The following is a 21,414-nucleotide window of genomic DNA, read 5'->3' on the forward strand; positions in this document are numbered from 1 at the left end:
TTGTTTTTGCATTCTACGTGCATGGTTTACGGCAGCCCACAGAGGCTCAAAACAATCTTTCTGCAGCCGTGTCCCAAGCTTCCTTTTCTGAGACTGCAGAGTTGGAAGTCATGCCACCCTGCCCTCCGAATGCCCCCCTGTCGAACCAGCCCAACTGTGCTGACATTCTAACCAGATCCCAGCCCCTCTGGATCAATGCTGCTAGGACTTGAAGTCCTTGGAAGCTCGCCCCAGGCAGTAACATCCCTAGAAAAGGAACCACTTTTACACGAGTGAGCTGGCTTGCATTGAGTATGGAAGATGACTTCATCATAAGCTGGCTCAACCTCACTCCCAACCTTCTGAGAGGGCTGAGACTGCTTGCCTTATCCCCATCCCCATGTAGCTTTCCCCTGTTCACGTTAACAAAGCTGAGGACGAGCTGTTTAGGCACCAACAGCCCAGTTCTTCAAAGTGTTATCTCCAGGGCCTGCTGTCTGCAGCAGCGTGGACGTACCCAATGCAACAGCCTTTGCACGCTGCCCTCGGAGCTCTGTCACATCCTTGTATTGGCAACTACGTGTGGAGAGATAACACAGCTTGGCTTCCAGATCGCCGAGATACTGAGCTGGCCGAAAGCTCGATGGCCTGAAAACGAAACGTCTTTTTCGCATGAAACACACACCGGAACCAAACACTGCAGACGTCTGTGTTTGGGCGAACTGGCTTTTTGTTTTTGTTTTAGCCAAACAAGAGTACTTGAAGTTCCATGCTAATTAGTCAGTTTATGAATATTCAAGGAACACAAAGCCTTCCACCCAAAAGGACTTACAAGAAGGTACCTTGGTAATAATGCTGTTTTAAAAACAAGAGTTGGAAACTAGTTCAGTGACCCAAAGCCTAGCAGCACGCCAGAAGGCAGAACTGAAAGTCAGGATTATCACTTTCTGCTTCATTCACCATTCAGCGTTTCTTACAAACAAGTTCCAATTACCTAGGTGAATAGTTACCCACAGAAGTTAGGGAAGAAAAGGGGTCCACTTAGAATCCTGCTCAGGTTGCCGGATTTTTATTGAGTAAAATTGATTTGCCAGGCTTACTTCCCCGCTCACAAGTTTCTCACCATGCAGCGTACACATTATTCAGCCTCCTGTCCTTTGAAGATGCAGAGGAGCTGCTGTTGAAGCCAACAATAGCTAAGGCTCTGCATCACTGGCAGGATGTCGCTGTAAAGGTTACAGAATTGACTTCTAAGTGACTAGCCCAAAAGCTGAGAATACAGGGGAGCTGACCTTGGAAAATTTATCTCATCCTGTTTAGAGTCACACAGAACTATTTGCCAAATCTCCTAATATAAAATATTTCACGTCACGGATTGACAAAGTTCCTTTCTTACCCTTCCTTCCGTCCACACCAAATCCGATAAGTGAACGCTCTCTTCTCGATGGGAGAAAGCTCAGAGGATGAAGGTCCGGTCACTTTACGTGCTAAGGACAGAAGGCCCTTTTTTTTTAATGCTGAAACAGGAAACTCTGTCAGATCCTTCTGGACAATTCTATTGTTATATTACCAAATACAACCTTTGCTTAAGGTGAAAGTGGCAGAGGGCATCTCTGCCACATCAGTTCAAAGGAACTGGAGATGAAAGAGGCAAAGGAAATCGCAGCACCCCGTGGCCTGCTGCAACGCTGCCCTGTTTTATCCTCAGTTTTCATCCAGTCTGAATTTTGGATGTCACAGAAGCAGACGCGATATTCAACTTGCTTTCCATTCCTTGTCGGAAAGTTTTCGTTTTGATTCAGCATCAAACTATTCGACTAGATTTTTCTTTACTAGTACAACCACAAGTCAGTGCTGGTAACCTGCGTGTAACGAGCCCAGCTGCCTAGCAGCCGGGCTTCACCTCCCTCTGGCCCCGCCACCATTCTTTCCTACAGCTCCTCACAGCACACCTAAGGCAACCCCGCATCCAGTTTGCACAACTTACACCACTGCTGCCAGGCATGCTGTTCTCTATCAGTAGCCACGTGCAAATTAGTGGCTGCAGCAGCGTCACTCTCTAATACATAGTATGGGCACGCTGTGCCCCAGGCGACCGACTGGCTACACCAGTTCTAATCTAGACTTCACTTTTTTTTTTATTATTATTATTAATGCACTTTTTTTTTTTTTTCCCTCTAATCCACGCGTCAAAATTGGAGGGACAGCCCTCTGGGCAGCACAGCAGAGTTCAGCAAACCGTAACTCTATGCTTCACTCTGCTTTATCAAACGTTTTGCATTTTAGACACAGAACTTCGAGTTCCCGTTTTGATAACCAGTTTGTTCTGTAGCTAGGAGACACACCCTTTCTTTGTAAATGTTACAAATCAAGCATATCTAATCCATTATTCACTAGCTGCTGCTGCTGCTTCCCACTTCCATCTCCTATTAGGAGGTAGCGCTCGTGCCAGAAATGTCACAGTGGTCTCATGTGACAGGTGGTATTGATTTAGCTTCGTTGGTTTTTAATGTCACTCCTGTTCAGTGGGAACACACGGTGAGCACACACCAAGCCGCAGCAATGTGGCAGATCTGGACAAGAGCTATCAGCCAGTCCTGCACCGGGCCGTAGGACTCTGGAATGGCATCAGCACCCTGCTGTAGGACGAGAGATCTGATTATTATTTTGTGCTCCTATGTGCTATGTTATTATGGTTGAAATTTTTTTCGTGCTTGTAACTATCGATCGTAAGACTTGGATTTTGAGGTTTTGTTTCAGGTTCTTCGCAGAGAGAACAAGAATGGAGGTGACTGGTCCAGTATCACACAATGAGCAGTCACAAACAGACCTTCACCTGCCCACACTCTCCTCTTTTACTAAATGCCCCATTAGCAGAGTAGCTGACAGTTTTAGAAAGCTGCTCACAACCTATCAAGTCTGATGCACAGAAGCTTTGTAAAATAAATTCAAGGAAGCATATGTGCAAAACAAGCTTAGCGATTACCCAGCCATAGCAACCACTGTATACAGTATTCTGCTCCTACCATTCGTGCACAGCTTATCTACTGTGAAAATCCTTCCAAATTATCAAATCCAGCTGTGGCTGAAGACACAGCTTAATCATATGTATTATATCTAAGAGTCTGTCACCAGGAATGTTTGCCAGAAAAGCTTGGAGTGACCCATAGTTACCATTGCTGCCAGTCTCAGAGGCACTGCATTCACCAGCCTGACGTGACCCAAGTCTCTAAAACATTATTATTATTTTTTTACTTGCTGCCTGAAAGTAGCTAGTCTGCCAAGAAGCCAACCAAGGCCCAGCCCTATGCCCGATAAACATCTCTCCATTTGGATTTCCCAAGCTTTTGGGAAAGTTAGGCAATTCTCACTTCACAATGTTTGCAACCCTCTGCAAGCCATTTCTATATATAACATTATCCTGTGAGGAGAAGCACATCTGAGCCCCATGCTATGAAACTGAGCTGAGGTCTGAAGTCACAGATCGTACAACCACCACCCATATGTTAGTCAAAAATAAAAAACTATCACTCCATCTACGAAACGTCGCAAAGCCATGAGTGATTGTTTGTTCTAAATACTGCTGGCACAGATCTTCAAAGTGTTTTTGAATTACTATAATTACTAAATGAACTTCAGAAAAGCAAAGGCTGCAACTGCCAATTGACAAAGCAGTCATTGTGTGCAGGCAGATTGCTGGCCACTGAGGCAATTAATCCGTTTGGTTTGCCAGTGCAGAAGGTAACATTCTTCCACTGGGTCAGAGGTAACCAGCAGCTCAGTGCAGTGCTGGAGGCCCTACGCTCAATGGTCATGCGAGATAGCACAAAAGGTGTCAGTAGCTATGGAATTCAATCTCCGTTCCCCCAGTTTATCCATCAAAATAACAAACACCTATGAAATGTCAGTGCTCTAAAGTTAAATATATCTCTTTCTGATTTTCTAACATGCTTCTTTGTATAGGAATTGCTGCTGACTTGGAAGGCTAAATGTTTCCTGGGGGCTACCACTGGTAATTCCCTTCCAGCTCAGCTCTTTTCAAATGAACTGCTAATTTAGAAGTGCTAAAAAGTTACGTGGTCAGTAGCAAAATTCGGCTTTAAACTTGTCTGCAATGAAGCACCACATCTTTCGCAAGCTGGAAAAAAACGGTTTATTTCAAGTATTAAAGGGGAAATGTTATAGACAATGATGAAGGATTAATGGTGTATCATTCCACTATCTCACACAAAAAATTCCAGTTGTGCATTCAACCTCTGCTGTAAAAGAACAGCTCAGCACTGAAATGCCTGCAGGCAAAGTAGTAAACAATTAGAATTCAAAAATAGTTTGGTGACCCAGCACTCACTAACGAAGCACAGTGAAAAGTCAAACATTTCCCAGAAGTTTTTTATGAACTATAAAGTACAAATGTCCATAAATGGATTGCTACAACTATAAATTTCTATTAAGTTCAAGGTAAGTAATAGGCTTCTGGAATGGAATCAGCATTACCACATAGATGAGCAGCTAAAGTGAAAAGCTGTACTTTGCTGTATAATTACTCATTTGGTAATTATAAATATCTGGCATAATAAATTTGAAGCATGCTGTTAAATGAACAAAAATATTTTCTGTAAAATTGTTAATTGTCTTCATTAACACGATGTTTTTGAAAGAAGCAAAGAGCAATTCTGAAACAGTGTGTCCCCTATCCTGGGATACATTCAAAGAAGCAGCTGAACTTTCCTAAGAACTCAGCTGTGACAAACACAGCTTTTCCTTCACCTTCCTTTTGCCTAGGGCTGCTGCGATGACCAAACAGAAAAGCATAAAATACCCCATCTAGTGGTTATAGACAGCAATCGAAATGGCAAAGGAAGATTTTGGAGTAAAAGGCTTGCTTTCTCAATATGAAACACTGTAAAAATGAAAACACCAACATTTTACAGATTGATGCTCCAGGTTTGCTTCTAACTTATCACAAGCTCCTGAAAACTGCTCTTAAACTGATACAGGAAACCTTTCCTGCAGGCTCTAATTTTTTCCAGTATTAAGTTTTCAAAATACTGTCTCTAGTTTATTTCAATCTTTATTTCCTTGTAGTAAGCTCTTAAAAAATACTACAATTGAGAAAAAAACTCTTGACCAGAAGAATTTGTCTCAAATGGTAGTGGCTGTTTCTTTTTTCTTTTATTTCTGTCTTGAAGATACCAGCCTCCCTTGCCTTCCTCTTACAGTGAAAAAATATTTGTACAGGTGAGGCCTATACCATACGGAGAGTACTGTGTGTACTGTTCTACGGTGCCAGGGTCACAATGTTTTCTTGATGCAAGAGCATCAACATAACTGCCACTGAGCGAGAACATTTGTGCATACAAAAAGGGGAGCAAACATTGCGACTGCATGCAAATTCAGCCCTTCTTCTAAACTGAAGACGACTGCAAAAACAAACATTGATCTGGGAAGAAGGTGAGCCTGAGAATAATTTTACCTGTCGACACTCTCTGAATCCAAGCCAGGCTAGCAACTCAATAGCAGCGTTCTTTTCCTACACCCTACAGCTGTATATGTACACAACCTCGTAATTAAATATCCTGTTGGCAGCAAGATCCTAGTTCAGTACAGTAAAGCTGTAAAAAAAGAATTTAAGACTTCAACTAAGCGTTATTTATATTCCTATTGAGTAAATGCCTTTTACAGGAGTCATAACGTTTGCCACAACCACATTAAAAAGAGAAGACTATCTATCTGAAACTTGTTCAGAGCTCAGTGTAAACTGCTATCTTTATCTCTGTTCTTTCCTCAGTAGGCACTATCAACTAATTAGAAAAAGGAACCAAGTATCCAAACACAGAAAATGCTCCCCGTGGTTTCACTGAATCCACTGACTGCACAAGAAAGGTGCAAGGGTAGGCCTTGGACAGCCTCCTTCAGGATGTGACAGGTGGTAAGAATTGATTACAGACATTCATCACACCATTCGAGCCTTTCAACTATGCTTGTGGCAGTTTTTTACAAAATCATTTTAGTTTTGGGAAAATTCTGATAAAGAGAATCATACTGATGAATATAAAACAAACTACAATTAACATTATCCATAATAGCCAGTTGACTGATTTCTTTGCATGCTGTTCGAGGCGGTCGGATTCATCCTTGAGCTTCTCAAAGTTCTGGTCTGCCATCCTGAGAGAATGCGATAGTGTCTGGGAGGCAAAGAGAACAAATGGTGTATCAGGTGACATACACAGGCAATAAAATGCACTAAGCTTGCCCAGGATTTAGATGAAATGCTGCTGGCAAACCTGAATGGTGGAAACTCTTATCATGTGGGGATGACTGTACTACCTGTGACTGAGTTGTAAAAACAAGGTCCTAAACAAATGGATTTAATTTACTTTAAATTGTTCCGGTTTTCAAAGTCAAGTACCAGCAGTTCCAAATATGATATAATTTACAGAAGCTTACCAGCTCCTGCAGTCAAAACCCTTTCAGTTTCAGGCATTCCAATTTGAAAGTTCTCACCACTGCTTCTTACAACACAGAAAAGGTTCAGTTACACTACAGAAGCAGACATACTGCCTGCGAATCCCCCCACTCTAATCTAATCTAGAAGCAAGTTACAGCTATTGTTTTTAGTATAAGTTACAGCTATTGTTTTTAGTATAGCTGCAGTTTAACCTTCTAGGTTGCAAAAATGAGTTTAGCACCGTAACGTGTGCTACCTGGTTATCTTGTTTTATCACGTTCTGTGCAGCCAGAGTGTTGTTTTTGAGACTGCGAGCCAAACTTAGCATTTCTTCAGCTAACTTCTCCTGCATGTCCTGGTGGTGCTGTAACACAGCATCCAGCTCAACTGCTGACTGCTTCTCATCAGACACAAGGCCTCTGCAAGAGCACAAGGAAAAACAGATTGGAATTTGTACTTTCTTGTGGGTTGATCTCCCAGTGTTTCCCCAGACTCCGCAACTCTGACAAGACAACAAGAACACGTAAATCAGATGGTCATTATATTTAGGTTTCTACCAACAGGCACTTCACCCAAACAGCAGTTTGCCTGTGATTTAAAAGTCATTGGCAAAGCAGTTCCCAAAGCACCAAGTATCAGAATGAGAAACGTTGACTTACTTCCGCTTCCTTACGTTCAACTCTTCAGAATCTGGAAAACAAGTAAAATTTGTGTTTTGGCATACTATAAAATCCCATGTAATCATCGGCTGAAGAAACAAGTTCTCTGTGAGGGATTTTCAGATGTTCAAAGATTTAATCCCACTTGACCCTCTATGCCAGGGAATATGGATTTCAAATGCCTACCTGCTTTCCACAGGGAAAAGAGAACTCATAAGATCACACGTTTGGTTGAGAGAGAAAAAAAAACAGATGAATCATATCCCTGAGGGCATGGTTTAAGCCCGTGTGTTCTTTTTCTTGGTGTTCTCTTTCAGGACACGTTAGATTGGCCTAGTTCCAGCCACTGTAACAGTAGCTATGGAAACCACAAATTAATTCCTACCGGTTCCCTAGATGAATAACATGGCTGTATGTTTCAGTGGAATTAAACACCACCTACTCTGAGCTGCTATGGTCACGTGATTTATGTAGACCAGAAGAGAACAGGGGCAACAGTAAACATAAACTGTTCTTTCTAATGCTACAATTCTTTCCCTGTAAGACTCAGGTCAACTAAAGTTAGAGAGAACAAGAGATTAAACTTACCACTGATAGCCAAGGGATCCTAGAAAGCAGAAAGAGAAACAAAACAGATTACAGGGGGCAAGTGAAAATGCTTGTAATGTATTCAAAGACCTCCAGGGGCAGCACAGTGCCTGTGCCCAAACCTAAAAAAAAATAGTGACTCCTCACCCAGCCTAGGACACACTGGAGGCACAGCCACCAAAGGCAGCTGAATGCAACAAGAAAATCTATAAACTGGCAGTAAAGAAGCAGCAGCACCAAAACATACTGTACCAAGCAGCTCACTCCTCATCTTGCCTGTGCAACGAGCTTTTGTCTGCAGATGAACCGTTTTGGTAGCTGGGGTTCTCTCTTTGGTCGTTGTAGGTGTGCGTCCAGGGGCCAAGAACTGATTTGCCAGTGCCTTTTCAGTTGATGAACTCTGTAATTAAGAAGAAACAACGAAAAAAAGTCACAAACATCACATCCTGCAGCGTGAGGCCACCTGGATATGTGGCCAACATATTGAGGAAGCACTTCCACAGCTGCTTCACACAAAACAGTGAAGTCAATGTGAACAGCACTGACAGTATCAGCTTATTGGCATTTTGTAGCTCTCCAGATCCACATGGTACTGTGCAAGAGGGATGAGGCCTAACAGACAGTACCTGCCCCTAGATTTCACATCAGAGAAGCAGGGAAAATATTGGCAAGATGCATTCTATGTTTTTTGAAAAGTCAGAAAGAAGTTTCAGGATTCATACAATACCACCTTTTAACAAAATACAATATATTAATTCATATTTTATCAGGTACTACCTGATCAGATCTTAAACAAGTGTTATTTTGAGACATAATGTGAAACACAGAAACAAGGCAACAAGGAAAAAATAGATGGATAATACTTTTAAAGTCTTTTCAAGCTGAACTAATATATCTTACCAATTTTTCAGCTTCTAAAAGTCCCTTTAGAAAGTCCACTTTGCGAGAGTATTCGTTCAGCAGTTCTGGGGCAGGCTTACTATTGGAATTGAAAAAAACACAACAATGAAGCAATGATAATCAGTAAGCCTCAGTGTTTTCTATTACTTAAGATAACTTTTCAAATTAAACAAAACAGCACATGGTTCTTCGAAGAATAAATAGCCCCAAGCTGGGAACACTCCTACAATCCCCTACGAGTCACCTTTTCCAAGGCACTGTGGATGCTGCTGGCTCAAGCCCACAGCACGCCCAGAGGTGCATGGACACAGTGTGAGGCCAAGACCTGATGATCTTTGAGGTAGGTTCCAATCCTTCTATGATTCTACAAAGGAAATGTCCGCAACCGTGACAGAGCCGCACAGCTCCTTGTGGTGCTGGGTTGTGCCTGCTGTACACACACAGTTTCCCCTAAACAGACAGGTATCTCCACAGGGAAGCGTACATATTCCTGGTGCTTGGGGGCTACGTTTGGCTTATAGGTAACAGACTGCTGGCAATACCGGTCACTCAGGTCTTCAAAGTGCTTCTCACCTGGACTGCTTTTTCAGCTCTCGGAGCATGTCTTCAAGAGCAGCCACGTACTGAGGAGAAAAAGTTTTTTAATCGTCAGCATTAATGAGATACATTCTGCCTGGCAGAGGCTGCAACACGGCTAACAAGAAGGCTGAAGTTTTAACGCTATAAAACACCCGCTACCTCAGTTTATTTAGAGCAGCCGAACCGTATTACTGCGGGGCGAGGGGCTCCCGGGCCGCCCGCTTTTCCCGGCCGGCCTCGTCCCGCGGCTCGCTGCCCCTGGACGGCCGGGCTGCGCCTCACCTTCTCCAGCCGCCACTCCTCGGGGTCTCGCCGCTCCGCCGCCAGCGCCTCGCAGCGGCTCAAGAGCCGCATCAGGTTCAGCTCCAGCCGCGTCGCCGCCATGGCGGACCGGGGCCACCGGAAAGCGCCTCAGCGCCGCTCCCCGGAAGGCGGGCGCCATCTTAGGGCGGGGCGGGAGGAGGTGCCATTTTAGGGCGGGGCGCGGGGCGGGGCGGCAAGTTGGAAAGATCTCTGCATGTTTTTATTAAAAAAAAAATAATAAAAAATCCCACATCTAAACCAAAAAATGTTCCCCACGCAACCACACAAGCCCCTACTAGGTCCGAGCAGCAGGGTGGCATCGACACAGCGTCCGCGATAGTGCTTTTCCCTCACTACTCTGACCTTTGAGAAGCAGCACCCAGCATCACCCACTTCAGACCAATTCCACAACTTTTTGTATGGTGCTCTGCTTTAAAGCCTTTTACGTGTTACTGTGCTTTGGCCTGAGGGATTTCACCACACAGATACAAATTGTGAGGGGCTGAGGTATCTGCACAGCATGAGCTCTATGCTGGACTGTGAATTTGGCTCAACGGGCACCAAAACACTTCATGGTGACACCAGTTTTGCCATTTGTGCTTCCCCTGTGTGGAGAGCTTTCCCAATATGATTTGAAGTGCTAAGAAAACGCAATTCAAAGTAGTGGCTTCCCATCTAAGAATTTGTTCACTAAACAAAGCAGGTACTGGCAAAAGAACAATGATAAACTAACACGTATTTTTAAAAAGTGCAATGTATTAATAAACATTTTTATACATTTTGGTCTCCGTTAAGGCTATTACAACATTAACCGTTTTGTAAACCACACAAAGTTGTCATAAAAACATAAAAAATTTAAGGCAACACACATTGACGCAAAGTCACTGTTGGTCCCATTAGAGTCCATTGTAAGGCAAATGGAAAAAGGCACGGCAGCAGAATCAGGGGACATTATTTTTTTTCCTGTACACTCAATCCATGTATTTGACTCAATATAAGTTTTACGTTCTACTTCCTTGCAGGGTTTTAATTTAAAGTGAAGCATATTTATTTTAAACAACCTTGCTTAACCCTTACAGTACTGCATGTTTCCAGGCTGTCTCCCCAGCAGCCACTTAAAAGAACATGAAAAGTCCACAGACTCCAAAGGGTTAAAAACAAAGCTGCAGTCAACTTTTGAAAATCCAGACAGCTTAAGTATTTCATTCATCTGTACAGGGAATGTGGGAGTAAGGGTCCGAAAACCTCCGTTTTACTTTTGCTGTTGGTTCATATTCGTTCAAAAGTTCCTGAGCATGGGCCACGGCAGACCCTTGTGCAATGTATACAGAGTGGATTTTATCAGTTCGCCTTGCTGGCTGCTCCCTTCGTTTCACCACTATTTGAGACTCTTCATTAGCTGAAATCCTTCCCTGAGATTCTGTACATTTGAAAATCCCAGGAGGAAGCTTTATATTTGCTGTTGGCATCACTGGAGTTCGACGGGGCACTTTAATCTTGGACAGCGTTAAAGATAATCTGCGTCTTGAAGCCAGGGATGCAGAGGAAGAGCTTGAATAGGTTTGCAAAAGAGAAGGCACTTTGCAAATGTCTTTGGCAGGCATAGTGGAGCTCTGAGCACGGCAATGTAATCCAGAAAGTGTAATTCCTTTAAAGAAAAAATACACTGAAAGCATAAAAATGTAATTCGATATAAGCAGCTGTGACCAGACAACATCTGGTCACCTGGCTGGCTGTATGCAGTGAAATATGTAGAATAAAAAAAAGCACACACTACCTTAATACTGACCTTCGGTATCCATCCGTCCTGTTCTCTCCTCTAGCAGGCTCTCTGTGCTTGCTGAGGTCTCCGAGTCTACATTTTCCTCATCAGAGCCTCGCTGATCAAGCTCAGGTAACCGATAAGTTATATCTTCCCTACATCAAAAGAGAGACCATAGCACTCTAGAAATAATGTCTCTGATATATATATATATTTTTTTATTTTTTTTAAATTTAAGCAGTACGTATTTCAGAGGTAAACCATCCTGAATAGAGTCATTAAATAATAATTTTCTTGTCTAGTCCTTCTCATTCTCCTTTTCACCTTCATAAAGGCCTATATAACATAATTAACTAGATCATTCAGAGACATGGTTTAATGGGTGACATTGGTGGCAGGAGATGGTTGGACCAGAAGATCTTGAAGGTCTCTTCCAACCTTAATGATTCTATGAGAAAAGTATACTGCTTTGCTGTCTGTATTAACTCCAACCACAAAAGGGCACGTCCTGCAGAGATGAAGGGTTTTCAAAGCTGTTACTTACTTTTCTTCTTTTATCGACTGTAAGCGATCAATGAGAATCTCCTTTTCTCGGTTATCAGCTTCAGAAACCTCCTCTTCTTCATTCAGTGAGTCCAGTTCTGAGTTGCTACTGTCATTTCCTTTGACCTGTGGGCTTTTACTCTGCAAGGCAGTTTTATGAATTGGTCATAAGAAGCTACCCAAGTCCTGACTGTCTGCTAGTTCCAAGGTGGAAGACAAATGAGTAGGACAAATGAAAGGCTCGTGGAATTGAAGAGCTGTTAGTTACTCATACAAGTGTTTCAAAAGGTAATAGTTTTTCTATTCACCTGATTTCTGTGTGTTACCTTTTTTGAAGCATAGTAGTTTGATTTGCCAAACTAACCTTAATTTTAGCAGTTAATTATAAGCCAAATTATTACATCCAATACAAGTTATATTCAGCATATCTATAAAATACCAGAGCCAAGGCAGAACGGGTCAGCAGCACTGCATGCAGTCAGGGGAGAAAGTTTTACCAACACATGCAATTTCCATTGTTCAAGAGTTTTTTCAAACCAAGTTACAACACATGTAGAAAGTTTAGTCATGCAATAGTACCATAAGAAAAAAAAAACATGCACTCTGAACATAGGCAATGTACATACCAGCATCCCCTCATAAGGGGAAGAAAACCCAAGTTTTACAGGCCAGAGCTAGAGAGAGATAAAGACCAAATTCACTATAATGTGACTTCTGAGCAGTCAGAGGTGGTGGTGGTATTTGTTTTTTGAAACAGTACAATAAAAATAAAGCATATTTGCCCTAATAGAATGCAACATACTTTTTGTCCACTCCACCTCTGGAGTGAAGGAAATCCTCTGCCATGCAACAGACTCCGCAATCTTAATTCTATTGATTTAATTATATGGAAATAGATTTAGACCACTATAAAAACAGACCCCCACTCCCACATCCCTTAATTATCAAACAGACTCCAGTACAGCTGTATATTTAGCAGCCACCTACAGTTTTGGGCAAGTGCAAATCCCTTTTCTTCTCTTCTCACAATTAGTCTTTGACTTATCAAAGAGGGTGGACAGGAAAAATAAGCAGCACATCCCCTCCCAAAGAATTAGTGGGATGCTTTCTGCTGGATGGTGTGGTTCTGTGGTTTATTTCAAAAACTTACCGTATTCTGCCGAAGCAACGAGAGTCGTCGAAAAGCAATGCTTTCAGCTGCTTCCAGCTGATTTATTTCATCCATTTTTATCTTGTACTTCCTTATCTGTTCCTTTATCAGCATCTCTACACACCTGGACAAAAGGGAAAGAGTTTATTGAGCAGTCTCATGCTATAAAAGCTCTGGGGACAACCATGGTGGGATGAGATGCCTCTCCTGTCTCGGGGATATTTCTCACACACACAGTCTGCAATCAGACTCTCCCAGTGGTGCTTTACAAGGGGCAGCACCGCATGATAGCAGGATGAAGAGTCTACCCACCACAGCAAGCAAAACAGGACACAGAGCATTGCAAGTAACAGCACATGCTCTGCCTGGAATAACTAGAACCTATAATGCTGACTCCACGCAACAGTGGCAAGTGAGCAGCCATAGTGATGTCTGTAAACTGCTTCTGTTTTCTCTGCATGATTTCCCTGTGCTGGTACAGATTCTAAGATACAAAATGATCCCGCAGCTGCCTTTTTCCACCTCTAAGCCCCTATAGGTAAGTTACAAAAAGCTGTCATTTTCCAAACTGTTTTCATTGGAGGACAGATATGCAGTGAGTCTTCAGAGAGCCAGAGCTGCTAGAGGGTGAGGAGAACAAAAGGGATCAAGGCCAGAACCTTCTTCAATTCAATGAAAACTCAGAAGGGGGTTTCCAAATAACAACTCAGAAGGGGGTTTCCAAGTATGCAGGAGTCAGTTTATACAAGTCATAACAAACAGTAGGGTATCTCAACAAGATGTATATGCTTAGTGTACAGTCCCTGACAAAATATTATGCTGATGTAAGATAGAAACCTAATTTATAAGACTTATACATCAGTGAATTTAAAAGTCCTGGAAAAAATTAGTTGGAACATTTTCTAACATGAGTATCTGATATAAACACAGATTATGAAAGTTAAGACTGAACCACAGTTCCTCATGTTTTTGTCAGCTAGAAGAGTTATGCTACACTGAAGTTTTGTCTCTTTCATAATACTAGGCAAATAACTAATCCTATTAACAAACATCCTATTTTATTCTTTGTAAATTTGAGACAGTTGGAAGGACTCAGACAAAGACATACAAATTGTCAGCACTAGCAGAGCCAGTATACAGTAACTTAGAATCCTCAGTTTCTCAGCTTGATGTGAATAAGGTTGTAACAAACTCAGGTGTCAGTAGTAGCCTTTCACCATGTTTTGAAGGCCTACTTTGCAGCAGGCTGCTAAAACTTACATGGTTGTTTTTGAAACATCTTTCATGCTGGTTAGAGGGTCTGAGGTATCAGGACAACGCAAGAGGCACGGAGCAAAAACAATGGCCAAGGCATTGGGTGACATACGGTTGACATCTTCTATCAGAGCCACTCTGAAATGCAATGTTTAGAAAAAAAATTAAGCGAAACTTGCCAAGCGAATATCAGCCATCTGGTCAAACTTTGCCAGAGTTTGCTAGTTCCCTAATACAGATATAAGGAGGCTCCTCGGGTACTGAGTACATACAACAGTACAAATAAGTGTTTTTAAATTGATTTCACACCTACTAAATAGAGAAGGTTTCATGCATAAGAAAAAGGAACAGAAAGCCACTAAGGTTAAGCATGTGTCTGTTTTTAAGCAGAACTATCAACTTCAATTCTTTCATTTTTAAACCAGCAATACAACCTCTACACCAACTCACTCAAGGGGGCTAGGCTTTTAGAAGGCTAAGAACCCAAACGAGTCACACAGAGTTTTCCAACTGAAATAATTAAACTCATTACTTGACTAGATGGAAGATGAGTCGTTCCAAGGTGTTATGATTTGCTTGTGGAAGCTGTTCAAGGACGCTGTAAATGGCACAGAGTTGCTCCTGTTTTTCTGGTAGTTCTGCACAAGGGGAGAAAGCACAAAATTTTAATTGCTGTGCAACACTAGTGGAAAGGAGCCAAGCGCCTTCTGATACTGTCTCAAACATTCTGCAATAGATAAGAGTTAAATTTCTTAGATATCATTTCACTTACTAATTGGTGTAACTGAATGTTAAAATAGCCTTGATGGCACCGCAATTTACCTACTTTTTCAGATGCTGTTGTTATTGTTAGCAATCATGAGATGATGCACCATGATCTCCAACAATATTGAAGATGCCTTACTGCCACTGAAGGTAAATGAATCTAAGGGAGACCTATCTAGATCTAGTCCAGAACATCAAGGAGAACAAAAAAAAAAACTAAGAATCTTGCTGGCTTTTGAAAAAGAGATTGTATAGTGATATTCAGCTACAAGAAAGGGAATTCTGAAGCAAGGGCATGTAAGCTAGAGGACCAATGCCCTGAAAAATCCCCCCCCCCCCTTTTTTTTTTTTCAAACATGAAATGTTTAAAATCATTGCTGTAAATCAACTGGAAGAAAGCTGTTTAGCCAACAAGAGCATCTTAGAGATTATTTTACAAAGTAAATACTGAGATAAAGGAAAAAAAGAAAATTGCTTCAGGCATTTCTATAACCTACCTACAGCACGAAGAAAATCATTGTACTGTGCCGAGGTCATTAGCGGATCCGGTAATTCCCGAAGCCATTGCTTAAGGATGCCCGTAATAGTGTGAATAGGGTAATTCTCCAGTTTCACTGAGTTTGGATCTGAAAAGAAATGTCTTTATTTAATGTAGTTCGTTTCTCTGATGCATACAATGGGCAACTGAGTGGTAACTCAGACAGAAAAAAAAAAGAAAAGAAGTCTGCTGATAGGCACTTATATGTTAGAGTAGCTTTTGCCAGCCAGAAAAAGGAATATAAATTCTATATTGAAAATATGCCCACCAAAAAGCTGTTTTTCAAACACTTAAGTGGCAGATGCTTTCAGAATAGAAAAGAGTTAGAGAGAAAACTGGCATGCAAGGAAGTCAAGCGTGGACAACATTGCCAGACCTGCTTGCAACAACTGCTTCAGCTCCTTCATACGATTTGCTGATCCTGATTTCCTGTAAATGCCTTCTGTGTAGAGGCCATGCATCTCCACATACTCCAGCAACTTCTCCATGACAACGGGGACTGAATTTCTCTCACTGGTCAGAGAACTCACACATACTCCAAAGTGACGTGGTTCTGTATCCTGTTCATTCTGGAATTGATGCAGATTGAGCACTGTGAATGCCTGTTCCCAAAGCTAGAAAATTCTATTATTTCACGTTATAATTAAGCTACGTGTCCAGAAAGCAAAAGCTGAATGCTTTATTCTATCTTCCTACAAGCTTTAGTAAGGAAATATACCTTAGGATCAAAGGCAAGCAGTAAAGAAGCTGTATGGTACACTGAAGGATTTTTTATTTTAAACAGTTTGCCTAACACAGCACACACTCTAAAGGAGTTGTTTAGAAATTAGCTTAATTATCACCTTTAAGAAGAATGTTCCATTTCTACAACTGCTGGGCCTGGCTTTGACTATATGCAAACATAGAAAGGAACTTAACTATTTAATAAAAGTTTATTCAGTTTCTGGACATCTGATTTTTATTTGCTGAGCAAAAAAGACAGTATTTTGCATGCATCACCTGCAGTATCACGGTATGGCACTCCAGATCTATAGTTCTTACCTTTTTCCCACAGGATGTACAGCTGCTCTGGATTTTGGACATGCACTTCTTGTGACAAATCAACTTGCAAACTGCAGAGAATAACAATTGTTACAAACATCCCAAATCATGTTACAGTGCTAAGTACCTTGTTTTATTCTCTTATTATATAACCTGCACATAATGCTCAGTAAGACTCAATCTCTATTGGTCAAAGTTATAAGGAAACTATGCTTTCATAGAATCATTTAGGTTGCAAAAAACCTTCAGCATCATCAAGTCCAACCATCAACCCAACCTGCTGAGTCCAATAACTAAACCACGTCCCTTAGTTCCATGTCCACACCTCTCTTACATACCTCTGGAGACAGGGACTCCACCACTTCTCAGGGCAGCCTGTTCTAATGCTTGACCACCCTCTCTGTGAAGAAATTCTTCCCAATATCCAATCTAAACTTCCCCTGGTGCAACCTGAGACTGGTGATTTTATAAAGCACGTGGTAAGAATGATTTTTTTTTCCACTTACCACTGCAGAGACAGGCCTTTTCCATGGGCCAGATGTAGGATGAGCAGTGTTCACATGACTGCCGAATGCTCACTTGGTAGTTTGTGAATACATGGCCATTATGTTCTTCAATCTGGTGGGAGACAGGGAGAATCTAATGGACTTCATCCCTGCTTCCTCCCCCCCCGCCTTTTTTTTTTTTTTAATTTTAAACAAAACAAAACAAACAAACAACCCAAACCTACATACCCTATCTTAGATTTTCGACTTTTCTTTTTGCAAATACAGCTGATGGCTTTGACCTTGAAACCAAATTTCACCCTAGCCTAAGGAAGTTGGGTTTGCTGGGTCATTTTGTAACTGACCTCCTACCCTTGTTAAAGTTCAGCAGCACAATACTTTATCCAACTGCTAAAATATTAATAACAAACTATAGCTAGCTTTATACATGTACAGTTCCATGACTGAGAAAGATGCTACGGACAATCAAGATGCTAGAGTACCACTGATCCCTGCATAAGCAAGATCTTTGATTTTTGGAAACACTTTCAGAATTTTTAAGAGTTTTATAGTGTCATCCTTTCATATACAAGTTAAGTGATTTATACAGCAAAGAGAAACAGAACTTCTGTACAAAAGCCAAGCTCTTTAAAGAGTGTTTCCACTGTGTTCTTTCAGTACAGCTGAGGACTCAGAATATCGAAAAAGAGAAGTACTTACTGAACGATCTTGTTTTCGTTTCTTCTTCTGGGCTTTGGTTTGCTGCAGTGAAGTACAGAACTGATGTTAGCATTTGAAATCCAGAAATTTCATTCCCTTTTTTCCCTATTCAGTTTACCAGACTCCACTCCACCTCCAGATATTAGACACCGCACTGCAGCTTCAACTTATATGAGGCTTTCCTGAGCTCATGCTGACTGTGAACTTCCTAAAAGTCAGTTGAGCTCATAGCCTGATGACAAGGCAATTTCACCTCCAAAATCTTCAGAGAACACTTAAGTTTTTACCAAATAAAATGCAAAAACATTTTAAGATTTTGAAAATATTAAAAGCAAGTCAAATAATGAACAGCTCCATAATAATGTATCAGCATTCAAAATTTGTAATGCATATGAGTTGTGTATGGAAAACATTTCCCATATAACGAAGGATGAAGTCATTGAAAAGCTTTCTGAGGTAACACAGGTTCTTTACCCAAGGAGAGTAACATTGTTTATAGTCATCCCACAAGTCAGTTGCAGAGTAGGTTTTATACCTTGGGCTGTTCAGATTCCTCTTTTTTCGCATATCCTCTGATGAATTCATCCAGAAGGGATTGGAAAAGATTCAAAACCAGCTTGACTTCTTTCTCTTCCCTTTTTTTGGCCAGATTTGTAACTAGAAGCTGGTAATTTTCCACCAGATCCTTGTAGCCAACATGGATTTGCCCATTCTAGAGACGAAAAAAATATTACTCAGAAGATCGTCTTTACAGATACTGTTGATACAGTTACAGATTTTTAAGTGTTCAAGTTCAGAGGTGAGAAAGTCTGCTCATGATTAAAGTATAACAGCCCGTGACAGAAACAAATTAGCATACTTCCCTACTACACTGTAGAAGGGCACTACTTGGCTGAGACAAGGCTGAGATGGAAGAAGATTGGAAAAGGTGTTGGCAACTCTCTTTGGTGATTAAATACAGCAACATGAAGAGGCTGAGGACAGCAAAACCCAGGCATTCTAAAAATAAGTTACAACTGAATGAACAAAAGGAAAACTAAACAGTCTGCTTAAGACTACATCAGAACTGTTATATTCTTTTCTCGAGTTTAACATTCAGCTTTGAATTCTGTGCTAAGAATTGCTTTGTTACAGAGCAGTAGGTAAAACATTTAAACAGTACCCTCGATTAATTTATTAACTATCAATTTTTCACTTTACTGAGATTTACTACTTACAGGAGCAGAGTACATGGTCTTGATATTTCCTCTAAATTTCTCTGTGGCTTCAAAAAACAAACATTCAACACCAGACTTCTGGGAGCGCAAATCATTGATCTGAAACACAAATATACCTGCATCAAGTTTCATTACCTTAACACTGTTTTGTTCTTGTTTTACAGTTATCAGGCTGAATCATTTATGACCATTACAATTATCTAAAACATCATTTCCTAATGCACTGTGATGATACGAAAAGAGGAGTTAGGCTCTGAAGAACTCTCTACCTCCTTACAAGGAAGTTTGCAAACAAACAAAGGACTAACAAATGTCACCTGGATTTATTGTAATATAACAAATGCAAAGGCTCAAAGGAAGGAATGGGAAGAATGAATTGAACAAACTCAATTCATTCAGGCTACCAAATCAATTCCCCTTTGCTTTAAATCATAACAGAACCTTGCACCTAGAAAAGTAATTGTAAAAAAATTCCACACGAACGATGAGCACAGACCTGAATTTTATCACAGTTGAGTGCATTTTACCTTGTTTAGAAGGAACTCATCAAGATGTTTCAGTTCATTGGCGTTTGCAATCTCACGGACCATGGAAGCTCGCCAATTCTGAGACACACTTGAGATCTTGCTGATCTTGATAGTACGGTTCTTCTTTGTTTTACTGCTCTCCTTCACATGGCGCTCCCCTGCCTGGAGACGACTCGGCTGTCCAGAAGAAGCTGAGAAAGAAATTTTTATTCTAAGGCAAGAGAACTGAATTCTACAGTACTTGTTCTCTCAGTACCCAAAACATTACAGAAAATATATTAGCAAGATGGGGATCAAATCAAAGAAAATCACCTTCCGAAACCTTCTGTGATCCTCCTGTTTCTGGAAACAGGATACAAGATGTAAGAGAGAGTCCGTCACCTTCATCAATCACATCAGGATACTCCTTTGGAATTTTCTTGTCTGGCTTTTTCCCCAAAAGTCTACGCAGTGGACTTTTGAAAGCAGACCTGAACATAAAGCAAATGCAACCTTGTCACAAGAGAAACTATTTCACAATAGAATAACCTCTCTTGTGGATATTTACTCTAAGGCCAACCTTACTGTGTTCTTAAGCTTTTCCCCAGTGTCTTATTCCTAAATCGAGATGACAGTACAGTACCTGGACCTTTGATCTGAGTCTGTATGTTGCTTAAGTTAAAAAGAACTTGTTAAAAGACAAGTGTTATGCAAGAAGCAGAGAATCTGTTCCTCAACAGTGTCAGATATCACACTTATGTCAACATGAAGATCAAGTCAGCCAGCAACACAGCCACTTGTGTAGCTGATGTAAATACATCTCTCCACAGGCATGCTCTTGAGATGCACAATTCAAGTACCAGGGGAAAGCTTCCTTTTTTCATTTTCTTAAGGATAGCCCATAGTCACACCCAGAGTACATACTTGGCATCTATTTGCTGACTTGCTGGCTGCATGGAAACAGCTGAATCTGTGGTAGGTAAGAGGTCACTGGGCTTCTTTTGCAAAGGAGATTTCTTGTTGCCTTTTTCTTCTTCTATCGTATCTGGTGATTGCTACAGTAGAGAGAAGAAGAAAGTCTATAAACTACAAAATGATTGAAAGAGATTCTATAAGTGGTTTTAAAAAACGGAATGGTAGAAAAAGTTTGCCATTGCAAAATAAAACACTTCAGTTAATAGATATTAGCTTACTAAAACAAGATCCAAGCATATTTTATGCTTTAAGAGTCTACTTGTTAAAAATTAAGTTTTTGAATTGTCCATTTGCTAGTGAGATTCTTTTACATAGATATCAAGCTGAATATCAACTTGAAAGGAATCGAGGCATACAGAACACACTATAGTCAATTATTCACAGATCTTTAAACTTCATAAATGAGGATAATTAAACATAAGTATGCATGATGGCAACTGTACCTGATTCATAGCAACAGACTGGGCCAACGTTGAGAGATCATTTAATGAAGATGAAGTCCCCTTCTTTCTGCAATGTTACAAGATTAGCTTCAGAACATGTGTTTTATTGAAGCCTGTAGCCTAATACTTATCAGATTTTAAATAACCCCTACAACAATGTTACCTCTGAGAGAGAATCCTTATAAATGCTTGCGACTCACTTTTAAATGCAAAAATAAAGAAAAAGGGTATGTCAGATTTCCTGTCATAACAGAATGATCATGCTTACAAACTGTTTCTAGTGGACAAAATAGACATACAAATAAACTCCATACACTAATTCAACTGAAGCTCTGACTCTCTATCTCAATTTGTCAAGGCAGGCTTTGTATCTTTTGTTAGCTTCTGAAAACGTTCTACCCACACAGACTCAACTACAGAACTGGGGACTGGGGATGAAGCAGCACTTGTTCATTGCTCTGTTTTCTCCCATAACATAGCCAGATGTACTGGATTATCAGTTCTCCACCTATTCTGAAATATTACAGATCGCTGTTGCCTGAAAAAGTCAAAATAACTT

General features: G+C 40.9%; 2 protein-coding genes across 18 annotated transcripts in view; both read right to left on the reverse strand.

Moving 5' to 3' along the window:
- Positions 1-4,108: 4,108 nt before the first annotated feature.
- On the reverse strand, positions 4,109-9,620 carry USE1 (unconventional SNARE in the ER 1). Its single transcript, XM_027472430.3, has 8 exons — positions 9,436-9,620; positions 9,148-9,197; positions 8,575-8,653; positions 7,922-8,074; positions 7,675-7,693; positions 7,087-7,117; positions 6,684-6,846; positions 4,109-6,164 (listed from the first exon to the last, which is right to left on the reverse strand). Exons 1-8 carry the CDS (start codon positions 9,535-9,537, stop codon positions 5,982-5,984), a joined length of 780 nt encoding a protein of 259 aa, XP_027328231.1. The 5' UTR covers positions 9,538-9,620; the 3' UTR covers positions 4,109-5,981.
- A 572-nt stretch (positions 9,621-10,192) lies between these two features.
- MYO9B (myosin IXB) overlaps positions 10,193-21,414 on the reverse strand; it is a 45,323-nt gene continuing 34,101 nt past the window's right edge. For 10 of the 17 annotated variants that reach the window (XM_072029171.1, XM_027472348.3, XM_027472353.3 and 7 more), the window contains 18 exons: positions 20,856-20,922; positions 20,362-20,492; positions 19,771-19,928; positions 19,459-19,649; positions 18,932-19,030; positions 18,250-18,426; positions 17,715-17,756; positions 17,016-17,127; positions 16,510-16,580; positions 15,845-16,037; positions 15,428-15,556; positions 14,698-14,803; positions 14,172-14,303; positions 12,912-13,035; positions 12,388-12,435; positions 11,763-11,902; positions 11,246-11,373; positions 10,193-11,104 (listed from right to left, as the gene is read on the reverse strand). In XM_072029171.1, the coding sequence (XP_071885272.1) occupies positions 10,659-11,104; positions 11,246-11,373; positions 11,763-11,902; positions 12,388-12,435; positions 12,912-13,035; positions 14,172-14,303; positions 14,698-14,803; positions 15,428-15,556; positions 15,845-16,037; positions 16,510-16,580; positions 17,016-17,127; positions 17,715-17,756; positions 18,250-18,426; positions 18,932-19,030; positions 19,459-19,649; positions 19,771-19,928; positions 20,362-20,492; positions 20,856-20,922 (2,494 nt within the window). In that variant the 3' untranslated portion in view covers positions 10,193-10,658. Of the gene's footprint in view, positions 11,105-11,233; positions 11,374-11,762; positions 11,903-12,387; positions 12,436-12,911; positions 13,036-14,171; positions 14,304-14,697; positions 14,804-15,427; positions 15,557-15,844; positions 16,038-16,509; positions 16,581-17,015; positions 17,128-17,714; positions 17,757-18,249; positions 18,427-18,931; positions 19,031-19,458; positions 19,650-19,770; positions 19,929-20,361; positions 20,493-20,855; positions 20,923-21,414 lie in introns of all 17 variants that reach the window. The other 7 variants (XM_072029172.1, XM_027472355.3, XM_072029173.1 and 4 more) reach the window with 3 other exon arrangements.

Source organism: Anas platyrhynchos, chromosome 29 (genome assembly GCF_047663525.1).
Source record: "Anas platyrhynchos isolate ZD024472 breed Pekin duck chromosome 29, IASCAAS_PekinDuck_T2T, whole genome shotgun sequence".
Classification (NCBI taxonomy): Eukaryota; Metazoa; Chordata; class Aves; order Anseriformes; family Anatidae; genus Anas; species Anas platyrhynchos.